This window comes from Athalia rosae, chromosome 3, assembly GCF_917208135.1.
Source record: "Athalia rosae chromosome 3, iyAthRosa1.1, whole genome shotgun sequence".
Lineage (NCBI taxonomy): Eukaryota > Metazoa > Arthropoda > Insecta > Hymenoptera > Athaliidae > Athalia > Athalia rosae.
Genome location: NC_064028.1, coordinates 16,312,754 through 16,328,170, shown reverse-complemented (window position 1 = coordinate 16,328,170; position 15,417 = coordinate 16,312,754). Strand labels below are relative to the sequence as shown.

Genomic DNA, 15,417 nt, shown 5'->3' with positions numbered 1-15,417 from the left:
ACCCTATGTTACACACTGTTGAATCATTTGACGGAAAACTCAAATTAGAACTAAAATTTGAAGTTATTAAGCAGTTCATCGTATAATAGATTTTGAACCGATCAACTGATTCTGATCATCAACAGCAGTGTCTACTGGTAAAAAATTAAGGCAACAGGGTAATTTTTGGTTTTTCTTCAGCTCTTGGTCTCAATTGTGAAAACGTGGCGACCAAAAATGTTTTTAATAATCCCTACAACGCAATTCACCCCATGCATTGGCAGCATGAGGAATACTATTACTACATCGTTATGAGGAAGCACGTGTGTCACTGACCTCTGCGACGACAGATCGTTGTGTGACCATAGTATGATCCAAGCTTGTGTGACCCAGGTCAGTGACTCTGAGAGATGGCAGCACCGACGATAGTTTGTGTAAAAATCTAAAAATTGACTTCTGGCTGTGTTCCGATATTGGCGCTGAAAATCTAGAGGGAGAGAGACGAAGCTTCGAGAAGTTCATTAGTGTGATAAAGAAACAAGATCACCGACAGCGCTTCCAGCAAATATCGAAACTGGTTCAATGAGGAGAGCATATCGATTGTTGTGCTGTGACATCCATTGTCATACCAATATTTGTTGTGAAGTTTGAGCTTATGAGTGATCGAGTAACGTTCATGAAGAATTATAGTCAACTTTGAATTGACAGTGATTATCGTTGATCTTTCAAATCCCGTACGCACGGTGACCGTACGTTATAAATTCCTCGGAACCTGTGAATTTTATTTGAGAGACGCGGGTCATGGCCATGACTGAGGTTAACCTTGTAGTTCTCTTATAATAAAAGAAATAATAATTATCATTCGAAATTGTGGTCTCTTTGGAACCAGTGTATCTTGTAAGCATTGGTGAAAGAAATGTAATGCTTCATTGTTGAAAATTATTGCACGTTGAGTTGAAACTTTGTCTGTCACAATGTCTGAAGATCGACCAGAAGATTCGGACCTATACAGGTTAGAAGGTGAAAATAATCAAGCTGGTGGGTTGATAATTAGAAAGAAGGTATCGGATCATACCTTTAAGAAACCGCAAGCCTCTATCCTAGGATTAGACAAGTTGGCTGAACGCAAGCGTCGAGAAAATTCTCAAGAACCGACTAACGTACAGTCTAGTCCTAGCACCAGCAGCTCTCCAGATCATAACTCGGATTATAAAGAGAGGAAGTATCGACTGCATGAAGAAGAGACACCAACTCATACTGGTGGGGTTAATTCAGAAGCTCGGCAAAGATTTGAGGTTCGATTGAGCCGTCAAAGATTAGATGCACAAGATAAATTATACAGAGAAAAACGCCGACATGACAGAGAAAAAGAGAGGGATCGAAGTCGCAGCCGAGACAGCATCAGGCAATCACCGCTGCGATTTAAAGATGAGCCACAAACTCCAAAGTTTAGATCAAAGGTGAATAATGGTTTGATTGAGACAAATATTCAATGGTACACTGATTTTTAACTTGCTTTATTGAAGCTCTCATGAATTAAAAAAATCTTAGGACTCAACCTCTCGGAGTAATTGGGATGATGATGAAGATTTTGAACCCAGAAAGTCAACTTGGGATCATCCTACTCCAAAATTATATGGATCTAAAGATCCAAAGGACAGCATCAGAAGTGAATGGACACCTTCTTATAAGTACAACTCTTGGAATAAAGAACGCAAGGCATCTGGAGCCACTCCCATGACTGATGGGGAAGAAAGAGAGTTATGGGAAGAAGAACAAAAAAGGTGAGGAACATGAGATTAACTGAATACTTGACATCTCCCCAATTATGATTCCAAAATTTTTCACGGCTTCCATTTTCAGACTAGATCGAGAGTGGTATGCTTTGGACGATGGAGAAAATCGTCCGTTTGCTGACGTATCTGAGGAGTATGCACAGAAAAAGGAGATGGAGATGGAGGCTAAACGTGAGAGACGAGTATCAGCTCAACAGCGACAAATAAACAAGGATAACGAGCTGTGGGAGCGAAACAGGATGTTGACTTCAGGTGTAGTTAGCTCTCTGGAACATGATGATGATCCTGATGATGAGGGCGAAGCTAGAGTTCATCTTTTGGTCCACAACGTTGTCCCACCTTTTCTAGATGGTGAGAAATAATTATCTACCAGCTTCTAGCAATAGCAGTTTCATGAAATAATTGATTATAAGCTCTCATGGTTTCGAAATGAACACTCCAATTGAAGAGAGTAATACATTTCAAAACCACGATGTTTATTCATTCAATTATATTTAAATTAATGGAAAACTCTTATGAGAAAATGATATGAGGGTAATTAGGTCGCATCGTATTCACGAAGCAGCCCGAGCCAGTAGTACCAGTTCGAGATCCGAGTTCAGACATGGCTGTGGTTGCTCGAAAAGGGTCAGCATTAGTTCGAGCTTATCGAGAACAAAAAGAGCGACGGAGAGCACAACGTAAGCATTGGGAATTGGCTGGCACAGCTATTGGAAATATAATGGGCGTCCCTGGAGCTGATGGAAAGGCAGGCGCCGACGGAGATCGAGAAGGTCAGGATACTGACTTCAAGGCTGGGCAGAAGTATGCTCGTCACATCAACACGGGTGAAAGCTCGGGCGAGTTCAGGCACAAAACAATCCAAAATCAACGACGAAGTCTTCCAGTTTTTGCCGTCAGACAAGAACTACTGAATGTTATCAGGGAAAATAGCGTTGTTGTAATTGTGGGAGAAACTGGTAGTGGCAAAACAACTCAGCTGACACAGTACCTGCATGAGGATGGGTACAGTTGTTACGGAATAATAGGTTGTACTCAACCTCGTAGAGTAGCGGCAATGTCAGTTGCCAAAAGGGTATCTGATGAAATGGCTACGCCGCTAGGAGAGAAAGTGGGATACGCAATTCGTTTTGAAGATTGTACTTCAAAAGAGGTGAGTAGGATGAATGTTAAAACATTTGCAGTCTCTGTAAACATTTAGTGAAGTGTCTCAATTTGTTGCAAATTTATACTTATAGCATTCCAAGAAATAAAAATCTACGTGGTTGACTGCAGTCTATATTTGACTGCACTATGTTTTGTTGAATTATTATAATTAGATCAGAGATATCACTTAACAGTCATTAATATACTCTTCAATCTAACAGACAGTCATCAAATATATGACTGATGGAATTCTTTTACGAGAGAGCTTACGTGAAGGAGATTTGGATAGATACAGTGTCATTATTATGGATGAGGCTCATGAACGGTCTTTATCGACCGACGTACTATTTGGGCTGCTTAGAGAGGTAAGATACATATTTTGAACAAAAAATATTTCTTAACTAACAAATTCTATGAGGTGGGAAATACTAATTACAAAATTGATACTTCCTTGAAAGCATCAAGCAAAAAGCTCACCAATCCATCACTGCCGTCCGTGATTTAGGTATTTGATTCATCTCATAAATTACATGGTATAATTCTATAGAAGACAGCTCATAGTAGATATCTGATCAGGATTGATATTTCACAGTCTATGATACACGACTTTGAAAAAAACAATAACAAATATAAGAAACCGATTAGGATGAAACGAAATGTTTATTTAGAATCTTATTCACACTTTCAAAATTCTATTAAATATTTAGAAAAGCTATTCTCCCATTATTTGATTCATCTTGAAGATAAATATACAAATCTCTAGCTCTTGCAATGTCACTTATGTACGTTTTCGAGAGCATTGCATTATCTTATCTTTCTTTATGAGTGTAGAAGACAGCAAATTATGCATTCTGATTAGCATTATGATGTTGTCGTTGATGCCTTGAAACATAAAATAGTGCACCTGCGCTGGCAGATATGCTTCCCCAACATACCGCAGCCTGTTGTAGCTGCTTTTTCTTGCTACTTCCTTCGCCAGGAATCGGGGCGCCATAACGGCACCAATGTACAAAGGAATAACTGTCGTTCCATTTGTAAAAGCCTCTGGATGCACGGCTTATCCGATCAGTAATGATTGATAGGCTATCAGACTTTGCTTTATGTTCATCCATGTTGTTTATTCGGATCTCGGTTCCATTCATCCAAAAACTGTCTAGAGTACTGTACCTTATTTCTCGGCCTGATTTTCTACGTTCTTTACCTGATTCGACAAGGTGTATCACTACAGCTTGCTTTTTCCCTCCATCTACCTTGAACAATTTCGATTACTAACGGTTGATCAACTGTTAATTCAATTATAATGTTGAAAAAATTATTCAGTGAGTTTGAGAAAACTGTTAAAGTTTTTTTCCGCTTGTTTTCGAATATCTTTTGATTAGTTAGAGGTTCAATCCATTCGAATTCACTTATCTAGTTGTGCAGATAAATAAATACTAATATCACGAAACGCAATCAAAATTTTGACAATTATCTGACTGAAGCAACATGATTATAATACAAGACTTTACATCAGAAATCTGTAGAGGCTGATAATGTATGCATTTCCTGCAGCAAATTCTATTGCCAAAGTGTGCAAAATATTCATTTACTTACCAGGTTTGTTCATCCATAGCATAATGCCAAATTCCAAGGTGGTTCCCGCATCCTTTCTAATAATTTGGCTGTCCCCCACAGTAGAAATCCGCAATTCTAATATGTACCCAGATTCGAGTACATTTTCAAATAAATTGGATTCTTCATGAGTAAACCAACGAGAGTCCTTCAACGCAAATAATCTCGTGCCCTTAAACCCTTTTCCATTAGTGAAACTGTTTTGTTCCCGTAACAAAATTGATTTCAAGAGCCCTGACGCCATCGACTGTAATCTAAGTTTTGAAACTCTATGATGCTAAATAAGGTGTACAACAGTACAGGGTTTGGTAAAGCTATCTAATCTTTGCATTGCTGATTGTCTCAGCAGTTAATCTTCGATCATTTTTTGTAAGTGCATGATTCGTTTTGGCTTATTCATTGCATTACTCACGTTAGACTTTTAAAACAGGTAGTTGCACGTCGTCACGATCTGAAGCTGATAGTAACGTCTGCAACTATGGACTCTACTAAATTCTCTGCATTCTTTGGTAATGCGGCAACATTCGCCATTCCGGGACGAACTTTCCCCGTTGAAATAATTCACGCTAAAAACTCCGTCGAAGATTATGTGGATGCAGCTGTCAAGCAGGTCCTACAGATTCATCTTCAGCCCCGAAGCGGTGATGTTTTAGTATTCATGCCTGGTCAAGAGGACATTGAAGTAACATGCGAAGCACTGAAGGAAAGGCTTGGCGAAATCGATTCTGCACCTCCTCTGTCCATTCTCCCTATCTATTCGCAACTTCCCTCTGACTTACAAGCCAAAATTTTCCAACGTGCAGAAGGTGGATTCCGCAAGTGTGTCGTGGCAACTAACATTGCAGAAACATCTCTTACGGTAGACGGCATTGTCTTTGTGGTAGACTCAGGCTATTGCAAACTAAAAGTCTACAATCCAAGGATAGGTATGGATGCGCTCCAGGTATATCCTGTGTCTAGAGCAAACGCTGATCAGAGAGCAGGGCGAGCCGGACGTACTGGTCCTGGTCATTGTTATCGGCTTTATACACGCCGACAATACATGGACGAGCTACTGTTCACTGGAGTGCCAGAAATTCAGCGAACTAATTTAGCCAACACCGTCCTTCTGCTCAAATCACTTGGAGTCCAAGACTTGCTTGCCTTTCACTTCATGGATCCTCCACCCCAAGACAATATACTCAATTCTTTATATCAGTTATGGATCCTGGGTGCCTTGGACCATACAGGGCGCTTGACTCCCCTTGGGCGTCAAATGGCAGAATTTCCCCTTGATCCTCCACAGTGTCAGATGCTCATCGTTGCCTCGCAACTTGGCTGCACTGCTGACATTCTGATAATAGGTATGTTTTCTTGCACTATGACTTTCAAATTATTGAGGATGCATGAGACTTTTTACATGTAGATTTTTTGTATTGATGATGGTGATTCTAAGAAAATTTGTCATTCAAATCATTTGCCATTCGTGTGGATTTAATTTTTGACTCTTATTAATTTACAGTATCAATGCTGTCGGTGCCATCAATCTTCTACCGACCTAAAGGGCGAGAAGAGGATTCAGATTCTGCTAGAGAAAAGTTCCAAGTCCCAGAATCTGATCATTTGACATTCCTGAATGTATACAATCAATGGAAGTCAAATGGATATTCTACTTCGTGGTGTAACGACCATTTCATACACGGTAAAGCAATGCGTAAAGTTAGAGAGGTCCGACAACAACTTGAGGAGATCCTGAAACAGCAGAAAATAGAGGTCGTAAGCTGCGGCACTGACTGGGATGTGGTACGAAAATGTATTTGTTCGGCATATTTTCATCAAGCTGCACGTCTGAAAGGAATAGGAGAATACGTCAACTGCCGTACAGGAATGCCTTGCCATCTTCATCCCACATCTGCTTTATTCGGCATGGGCTTTACTCCTGATTACGTAGTTTACCATGAGTTAGTCATGACTGCCAAGGAATATATGCAATGTGTCACCGCTGTTGATGGACACTGGCTTGCAGAACTCGGACCTATGTTTTTCAGTGTCAAAGAAACTGGACGTAGCGGCAGAGCTAAGCGGCGACAGGCCCTACAGCATCTACATGAAATGGAAGGGCAGATGAAAGTTGCTGAAGAAGAGATGCGACTCAGAGCTCAGGAACAGCTTGAAAAGGAACAAGCTTCAGTTCGAAAGTAAGAAGAGGATTTATTCGGATTTTTGTTACTGTCACTGAAGCTTACAAGATACCGATTTTGATTCTACTCATGACTTTTTTATTTATGTTTCAGGAAAGAAATTTTGACGCCCGGTTCGAGGGAACCAGGAACCCCTGCCAGTTATCGTAAAACCCCAGGCCGATTTGGCTTATGATTGATTATACAGTCTTCAAAACCTAGATTGTTTTGTACATAAAATTGTATGATTCATCTTTCTCGGTTTGATTTCATTTTTCCTACATATTTATGTAATTTGAGGTAGCAATAAACAGGATGATTCTAAATCAGTAAAACTTTTCCGCTCTGTTTAATTGCGCCCAATTAAGACAACTGGGAATTTCGGGTATACGTATTATACTATCGCTATTTTGGTGTGTAAGATTTCAGCCCATTGACGAGAAGGTGAACCATCTCGCGAAATTCTTTCTCAAGTAAGAACAACTGCGTTTATCTGTTCTGTAATGCTCTTTCATGCATAATCCAAAGGTCATTAGGAAGTTATGGTTTTTCGGTGATCGAAATCAGAATATGTGACTTCAGTTTTTATGACCAGCAATCTTTGACCGAAAATTCTCAGTCAATACTTCAGTCAACAGTCGACGTATCTACTCTCAATGCCGTTGACTGAAGATTAGTACCCATGCAAATTGACGTATTAATCTGATATCACAATATTTGAATCACCCGCTACTCGTTATTTTAAACTTCGAGTCACGAGATCTGCTGAATCGTTGCTATTGGCTCTTAGAAAATTCTCCCTCCAGTCGAAACTTGAGTGCGTTTTATTTTCAGCATGATCTTCAGTGCTCTACGGTGCTCTGCTGTGGTTATGTCTTATTGAAGTATGTTACTTATATTTTTTGCTCGAAAAGTTCTCGCCATGCCTCGAGTTCTGACGAAAACACTATAGAAATTTAAAAGAGTTCAATGCCATCGACTTGATCAGGAATAGATGACATTTACCACATTTTTCATGATGGAGCTAATTTTTTTCTAACTCGAATAACATGTGATATCATTGACGATCATATCGATTTTCAATTACTTGCGATAGCAAGCAACCTGTTAAAAACGTGAAAGAACATATGGCCGGTCAGAGTTAGGCCAAGTATAACCTCAACGAGAATAATCAGAATGTTTAACTTTAGGCTGTGAATAGTGTATAATTAATATAATTATTTTTTAAAATGAAATTGCTGTCAAAAGTTATTGACCGGGATGGTGACGGGTGAGTATCTCATTGCCAGCTTTACTTATTATAGAAGAGAGATCATGAAACTCTGTTTATAAATTGAATCCATTTCGTCACTGAGAATTTGATAATTTTTTTCCACAGTAACGTCACTATGATCCCAGAAGAACCAGAAGATCTATGGCATGCATATAATCTAATAAGTGAAGGAGATTCTGTACGTGGATCTACCATCAGGTAGGTCTCTGTTACTGTTAAGATCTTCTCGAATGGTCTCTTAGATATATATCATTGTCAAAACTTTCTACCCGAGCTAACTAATTTTATGTCAACAGAAAAGTACAGACGGAATCATCAACTGGAAGTTCTTCCAGCAATAGAGTGAGAACTGTGCTAACAATAAAAGTTGAATCTATAGATTTTGATACACAAGCTTGTAAACTGAGATTGAAGGGACGAAACATCGAAGAAAATCAGTATGTCAAGGTATTGTCGAGTTTGATTTCATTGCTGAAAGAAATTTGCCTTAATTTTGCAGCTGTCAATGATAGAATAATATTATTAATCTGTGAAAATATAAAATTCTTTATTCACTGTTGCAGATGGGTGCTTATCACACATTAGATTTGGAGCAGAACAGAAAATTCACACTTTTCAAGTCAGAGTGGGATTCAATTGCATTGGAAAGAGTGGACACAGCGTGCGATCCTACTCAGGTAGCATTTGTCAATTTTAAATATATATTAGAATGATACTTTTCAACAGCTGTTCTCATATTTTAGGACTTCCAATTTTATGCACTATAAATGAGTTATTTTTTGAGACTTCACAGTTTTTTATTTCTCCAGAGCGCTGACTTGGCTGCAGCCATAATGCAGGATGGAATCGCTCATATTTGTCTTTTGACTTCCAACATGACTCTGGTTCGGGCAAAAATAGATCAAAATATCCCAAGAAAACGTAAAGGAAACGTATCACAACACGAAAAGGTTTGCCATTATTTTTGACCATAGTTTACCATTTTACTGCCATATCAGTATGTTATCCCCTTTCATTTTGTTCTCTGCATCATTCACACATATGTCTAATAGTTGTTTCTTAATCTAAATAACTCTTTATGATAAATCTTTCAGGGGTTGGCTCGCTTTTACGAAAGCGTAATGCAAGCCATTTTACGCCATGTTAATTTTGACATAGTAAAGTGCGTCCTGATTGCTAGTCCAGGTTTTGTCAAGAATCAATTTATGGACTATATGCTCCAAGAAGCTTCAAGGACCGATAATAAAGTTATCTTAGATAACAAGGCCAAATTCATGCTTGTGCACGCAAGTTCTGGCTTCAAACACTCGTTGAGAGGTATCACATTTATAATTAATTGTTTACTTTTAGATGGTTTTTAGGGAAGATTTCAGTGTTGATTATTTGATAAGCTGATTAATGAACGAACAATTCTATCCAATATGTATTAATGCTATTATTGTTGGCAGAGGTATTGGCAGATCCAGCAGTTGTGAGTCGTGTGGCTGATACTAAAGCAGCAAGTGAAGTCCGAGCATTGGAAGCGTTCTACACGCTCTTACAAACTGAATCAGCACGAGCATTTTACGGAAAAAGACACGTTGAGAAAGCCAACGAGGCACAGGCAATTGAGACCTTGCTAATTTCGGATAAATTGTTTAGGCGAGTCATGTAATACCTGTAATTACTTTCATAAACTCTCGTGCTAATCTCTCTTTTTTGCTATAGATGCCAAGATATAGCATTGCGGAAACAATACGTTAACCTAGTAGACAGTGTCCGAGAATCCGGTGGCGACGTTAAAATTTTCTCCAGCATGCATGTGTCGGGTGAACGTAAGTCTAATTCATTTTGAAAAACTTAATACCTTAACTTAACAATAATTGTAACTTTGTTTTAGAATTGGATCAATTAACCGGGGTGGCTGCGTTACTACGGTTTCCAATGACGGAATTAGAAGATGAAAGTGAAGGAAGTGAATCGGAAAACGAGGGAGAAGAGTAAAACAAACTCACGTGTTATAGGTGTCCTTTTTCAATCATGTCTGAAGGTGTGATCGATATAACATATTTATCTAGGTTACTAATTAATTGAACTTAGGATGGAATTATTTATTATTGAACGTATATCCAACCTACTGGCAAATGAATTATTTTAATACAATGTATATTGCGGATTGTACATCAGCTTTCCAATGTTAATGGATAGATAATTATCAGTTGATGTGGTGACTAGTACCATTCAATATATTACTTACGATACTATTTATGGCCTAGAGTTTTTATGTAACTACGTTTCCATGTTGCTTCAAGAAACCATGCATCCCAGCCATCAGTTTCTCAGTTCAAATTATGTGTGCAACCATTTTAACAGCTAGTTGGTAAGCCAGTTGGCGACAGTCAATCATTGTAAGATCAGTGGCTTCTTCCTCATTTGTTAAAACTAGGCATTGGTAAACGGATTCATCACATACTATGCATACATCAGCAAAAGAAGGATGTATGACCATGACGTACTAACTTGGCTATGAATTATTATATTGATTCATGGGAAAAAATTCCTAACAACAATCTCAACTACCCAGTTATAGGGATCAGTGCAATTACTGTTTTGTACACTGGCATGCTGGCATAGTATTTATTAACGACCCCAAAGAATCTCACAATGTCATGAGTACGTCAATTTTTTCGATTGAGAGGATTTGAATAACAATAACAGTAACAATTTCTCGGATCGAATGGTAGATCGGTCGTTAAGTGTAGATAGGAATCTACACTCAACGGATCGGTATCGTTCTGCGTCGGACTGTGCGCGCTTCGTCAACTGTATGTCGGTCGAACTGCCATGTGTTAAAAGTGCTCGCACACGTGTTTAAATGGTGTAAGAGGAGCAGGGTTCGGCAGATGATAAAACTTTGAAATAATTGATCGTTGACAAGATGGTTGTTATAGGAAAGAAAAAGGTACGTATACCATAAGATTTCATTCTCGGACGTAAGGGGTTTCTTTGTCTATCAGTGAAATATAAATATTTCAAGGTTATGTTCAATTCTGTTTCATATATTCTCTGAATTGCTTATTTACAGTACCAATCCGGTGAGGGTGCTCAGTTTTTATCAAGACGATCGGCCTTGAAGAAATTGCAACTATCATTGAAAGATTTTCGCAAACTATGCATATTAAAAGGAATTTATCCCCGAGAACCTCGCAACAGAAAGCGGGCTCAGCAAGGCGATACCAGTATAAAAACCTTGTACCACAAGAAAGACATACAATTTCTAATGCATGAACCTATAATATGGAAGTTTCGAGAATTCAAGGTAACCTACGGATATCATACGTTTCTCAGAACTATTCGAGGGATTCAAAGAGCCTATTTTAAGCAAGAGCTATTGTTATAATTTTGAGTCTAATGTTTCAGATTTTCAACCGGAAAGTTGGGCGGGCTAAAGCTATGAAAGATTTTAGTGCAATGAAGCGTTACTTGAATAATCATCCACACTTGAAGCTAGATCACATCGTAAAAGAACGCTATCCAACATTTGTAGATGCGCTGCGAGATCTTGACGACTGTTTGACACTATGTTTCTTGTTTAGCACATTCCCTTCCATAGCCCATGTGCCAAGACAGCATTCGATTATGTGTAGACGTTTAACTGTGGAATTTATGCATGCTATGATAGCAGCTAAAGCACTCAGAAAAGTATTTGTTTCTATAAAAGGTTTCTATTATCAAGCTGAGATTGAAGGGCAAACGGTTACCTGGATTGTTCCACATCATTTTTCTTTCGAACCACAATCTAAAAATGAGGTAGACTTTAAAATCATGGCTACTTTTGTTGAGTTTTATGTCATAATGCTGGGATTCGTGAACTTCAGACTTTATCACTCCTTGAACATGTTTTATCCACCAAAATTCAATACTCCAGGTAATAATTCTAGACTCTATATATTTATTTGAGCGAATATGACTTCATTAACCGACAATTTATTTTTGCTAAAGGAAGCAGCGATGGTAAATTGGTAGATGAAGAAGCCTATGTGTCTGAAAGAATTGCTGCTTTAAACTTGCCTCTGTCCAGTACCAGCGGCACGACACAAACTATAGAGGAGGAGGAATTGGATGTTGATCAATTCCCAACAGTAAGTCTGAGAACTTGCGAGCATGCCTAATACTAGATACCTAATTGCATCTTATGACAAACCTATTTTTGTCAGGAAACCGATGCTTCTCAAATTGAGTTGGCAAGGATAGAAGCAGATAAAGTAAAGAAATTGAAAACCCTATTCCAAGGTTTGAAATTTTTCATAAACCGAGAAGTACCTAGAGAACCTCTCGTATTTGTTCTAAGGTGTTTTGGAGCAGAGGTATCTTGGGATAAGGTTCTCTTTGTGGGTTCGACGTTCGATGAAAACGACGAAAGTATCACACATCAAATAGTGGACAGGCCAAAGATGGCAAAGCAATTTATATCAAGGTGAGACAACCAACTTCTGTTCATAGATAATCGTATACTGTTGAAAATGTTCTCCAATATTAAGTAGAAAATCATTGTTCCAGATATTACGTTCAACCACAATGGGTATTTGATTCAGTAAATGCCAGAGAATTATTACCAGTAGAAAAATATTTGATGGGTACCATGCTTCCGCCACATCTCTCACCTTTCACGGACACATTACGCGATCAGACATATATTCCACCTGAGCAACGTGCTCTGTTAGATCCAGAATTCAAAGTGAAAACAGGTAGCTACATAGGATCCATAGATTAAAGTTTCAATTCACAACCCATTCATTCAATAACTGATAATGTCTAATTCTTATGAAGCCGAAGACGATAGTGAAGATTCAGACGACAAGGAAGATGCCGAGGTTGAAGAGGAAGTAAATCCAACCTCTAAGGGACAAAATGACGCAGATAGCGACTCCGAAGCATCTGTTGACACACCTGAAACCGTAGAAATAAATATGAAAGTAGACGAAGCAGAACGTGAAAGACTCAAAAAGGTAAGGTTCTAGCGGTCACAATTTACATTGTGAACATAAAGTTTTGATTGAAATTCCTCAATGCAAAATTTGTTTCATTACAGAAAAAGGGAATGAAGGTTAAACCGGGTGAGTTGGCCAAAGAGAATCCATGGGAGCAGAATCGTATAGAGAAGCAAGAATTCCGATTGCGTGAAAAAATGATAAAGAAAAAGCACAGGAATTTGTACAAGAGCATGATGCAAGGGAAAGAAGACAGGGCTAAGGAGATCTGGTTACTCAGGAAGAAGCGACGTCTTCATGACGCTGCCGAGAAAGAGAAGCGTAAGGAGACAAAAAAGTCTCGAAAAACTAAACAAGCTGCATAAATTTGTAAAAAAAAAAATGAATAAAAAATCAAATAAATGAACGGATATTTAACATACCCAATTCTGCGAATAAAGAGACAGTGAATCAGCCGTTAAAATGCTACAGCGTCATCAAATGATAATTATTGATTACACGAGTCTAAATCTTCGCTCATAGTTGCGTTCATCTCGTGGCAGCTGGAGCGTTAATTTTCCCAATACGGAAACACCAAAAATTGGTTTTCCCATGGGTTATACAAATCATTACATCGAGTATTGTGATTATAACGCCGTTTACGTCCTGACTGTTTCGTTTTCATTCGTTTTCGTCATCCATCTTGTGTATTTGCATTCTTTGTGCAACTGAAGACAGTTATCATCTTTTTTCTTTCTCTGATGTGTACCTATATGAAAATGGGTACAGTTATATAGTAATCAAAGTTGGCTCACCTCGCGGTTCTTCGCACGTAGTTGTAATTGTCGAGGTATATATCCAGTCCTCCCACCGAAAACCCACGCCTCTAAGTCGTACGACCCCGAGGTTCGGCCCCGCTCTTGCTTTTGCTTTTGCTTTTGCTTCCAGTATACTTCCCCCGAAGGATTTCGAAGGCCAAGAAAACCCACGCGCGAATGGCCCACGCAAAAGTATGACCGTAAAACAGTTCAGCACTTTATTATAGCGCCTACAGGGTGGCGTGAGACGATAAAATCTTAAAAGATCGTCGTTTTCGCTTTTTGGATTTCGTCAATTATGGAAACCTCGCAATATACGCTGACTATCAAAAAAATTTCTGAAACCCCTATAGCTGCAGACGAGAGTGCTCGCACGCCGCGAAATAATTATCTGAATAATGTGGTTCGCCTTCAGGAAATGGATCTCCTGGAGACCTTAAATAAAATTTCGTGAATTCGACTGTTGTTTGGGATGAACAAAGTGAAAAAGAACATAATTATTTCATATATATTTAAGCAGTGAACAAAATGGTCAAAGAATTTTGATGTATTTTTCATTTCACTCATAATCAGTCGAGGGATGTAGGAATTCGCGATTGCTACGAAATAAAGCGACAAAAAACAAAAAAACCAATGAAAAATTGCACGAAGTTGATACGAACGGGTATGCAAATTTTTCGGATACAGTTCGCGACGGTTTCACCGACAAATAAGGAAGAGTTCACAATGGTCGTATGGATACCTATAGAGGTGTGTTGGATAAAAATTTTGTTTCAAAATAATGAGATTCTCACACATGATGTAAACGCCGAGTAGATACACGTAGCTTATTGTAATTAAAAACGACAATTAATGGTTTGGTCAAATCGACAAGGTCAAATTCATCTCGCTACAAGATATAACACCTAACAGTGTAGTCGAAGCTTCTTGGTCTTCGCGGCAACGCATCCGGTCAATCAACATTCGTGTTTTTGCTGCCTTGGACAATCTCTTCGGATTTAAAGGTGAACTGCCGGAAATGAGTGTTGCTATGTTTAAGCAAAAATCGCTTTTTGTACCTACCTATGTATACCTGTAGCACTCCGAAGAAATATGTTTCGCTTAAATAATCGATACATCGTTTTCCCTATGGAATAAAAAATATTGTCCTCAACAAAAAAAAAAAACCTACCGTTCGCAGTAATTTTTTTAAATTTCCTTCGGTGATAGTTCTCCGTTTCAGGAGTACCAGGAAAAATTACATTATGTGAAACTATATGACATGAATCAACAGACACACTTTAAGCCTCTGACATCATTTCGTACAAGTAAGGGAGTCACGGGAAATCTATCTATGATGTAATTATAGCGTATACTATAAACGATCCGTTCGATGAAAGTTTAGCACAGGTGATCGAGCCTTCCTCTATAAAGATGAATTGCACGTAAGTATCTACCGATATAAATGAGAATGATGAATCAAGAAAGACGTTTTTATGGTACACAGGTGCGCTTAATTATATTTTCAAGATATTTTTCACTATTTTTTATTCTTTCTATTCGTATACAAATGGAACAATTTCTTATCAAACAACGCACCGAAATTTCATGCGCCAGATATCATATGGGCCGTTCTAATTTATATTCATGTGTATAATAATATCGTGAAAGTATGAGCATTATGAATTTTGATTGGCATTCCAGGCG

At 38.5% G+C, this 15,417-nt stretch overlaps 4 protein-coding genes across 6 annotated transcripts; 3 read left to right on the top strand and 1 right to left on the bottom strand.

Annotated features, from left to right (window-relative positions):
* The first annotated feature begins 945 nt into the window (after positions 1-945).
* LOC105683471 (pre-mRNA-splicing factor ATP-dependent RNA helicase PRP16) lies at positions 946-7,026 on the top strand. 3 transcript variants are annotated; one of them, XM_012396085.3, is made up of 8 exons: positions 946-1,439; positions 1,531-1,763; positions 1,843-2,126; positions 2,318-2,928; positions 3,143-3,286; positions 4,963-5,875; positions 6,034-6,709; positions 6,806-7,026. In XM_012396085.3, exons 1-8 carry the CDS (start codon positions 954-956, stop codon positions 6,885-6,887), a joined length of 3,429 nt encoding a protein of 1,142 aa, XP_012251508.1. In that variant the 5' UTR covers positions 946-953; the 3' UTR covers positions 6,888-7,026. The 3 variants fall into 3 exon arrangements, with proteins under 3 accessions (XP_012251508.1, XP_048508881.1, XP_012251509.1); XM_048652924.1 differs by lacking the exon at positions 946-1,439 and having other exon boundaries at positions 1,575-1,762; positions 1,841-2,126; XM_012396086.3 differs by lacking the exons at positions 946-1,439; positions 1,531-1,763 and having other exon boundaries at positions 1,986-2,126; positions 2,341-2,928.
* On the bottom strand, positions 3,563-4,817 carry LOC105683472. The gene is made up of 2 exons (XM_012396087.3): positions 4,515-4,817; positions 3,563-4,167 (listed from the first exon to the last, which is right to left on the bottom strand). Exons 1-2 carry the CDS (start codon positions 4,774-4,776, stop codon positions 3,764-3,766), a joined length of 666 nt encoding a protein of 221 aa, XP_012251510.2. The 5' UTR covers positions 4,777-4,817; the 3' UTR covers positions 3,563-3,763.
* A 504-nt stretch (positions 7,027-7,530) lies between the features above and the next one.
* LOC105683474 (protein pelota) lies at positions 7,531-10,207 on the top strand. The gene is made up of 9 exons (XM_012396089.3): positions 7,531-7,961; positions 8,070-8,162; positions 8,261-8,411; positions 8,528-8,641; positions 8,774-8,914; positions 9,059-9,281; positions 9,413-9,605; positions 9,672-9,778; positions 9,844-10,207. Exons 1-9 carry the CDS (start codon positions 7,921-7,923, stop codon positions 9,945-9,947), a joined length of 1,167 nt encoding a protein of 388 aa, XP_012251512.2. The 5' UTR covers positions 7,531-7,920; the 3' UTR covers positions 9,948-10,207.
* Positions 10,208-10,722: 515 nt separating this feature from the next.
* LOC105683473 (pescadillo homolog) lies at positions 10,723-13,340 on the top strand. Its single transcript, XM_012396088.3, has 8 exons — positions 10,723-10,905; positions 11,029-11,262; positions 11,364-11,871; positions 11,946-12,085; positions 12,161-12,420; positions 12,504-12,691; positions 12,774-12,952; positions 13,036-13,340. The coding sequence occupies exons 1-8, from the start codon at positions 10,882-10,884 to the stop codon at positions 13,297-13,299; spliced, it is 1,797 nt and encodes a 598-aa protein (XP_012251511.2). The 5' UTR covers positions 10,723-10,881; the 3' UTR covers positions 13,300-13,340.
* Positions 13,341-15,417: the final 2,077 nt, after the last annotated feature.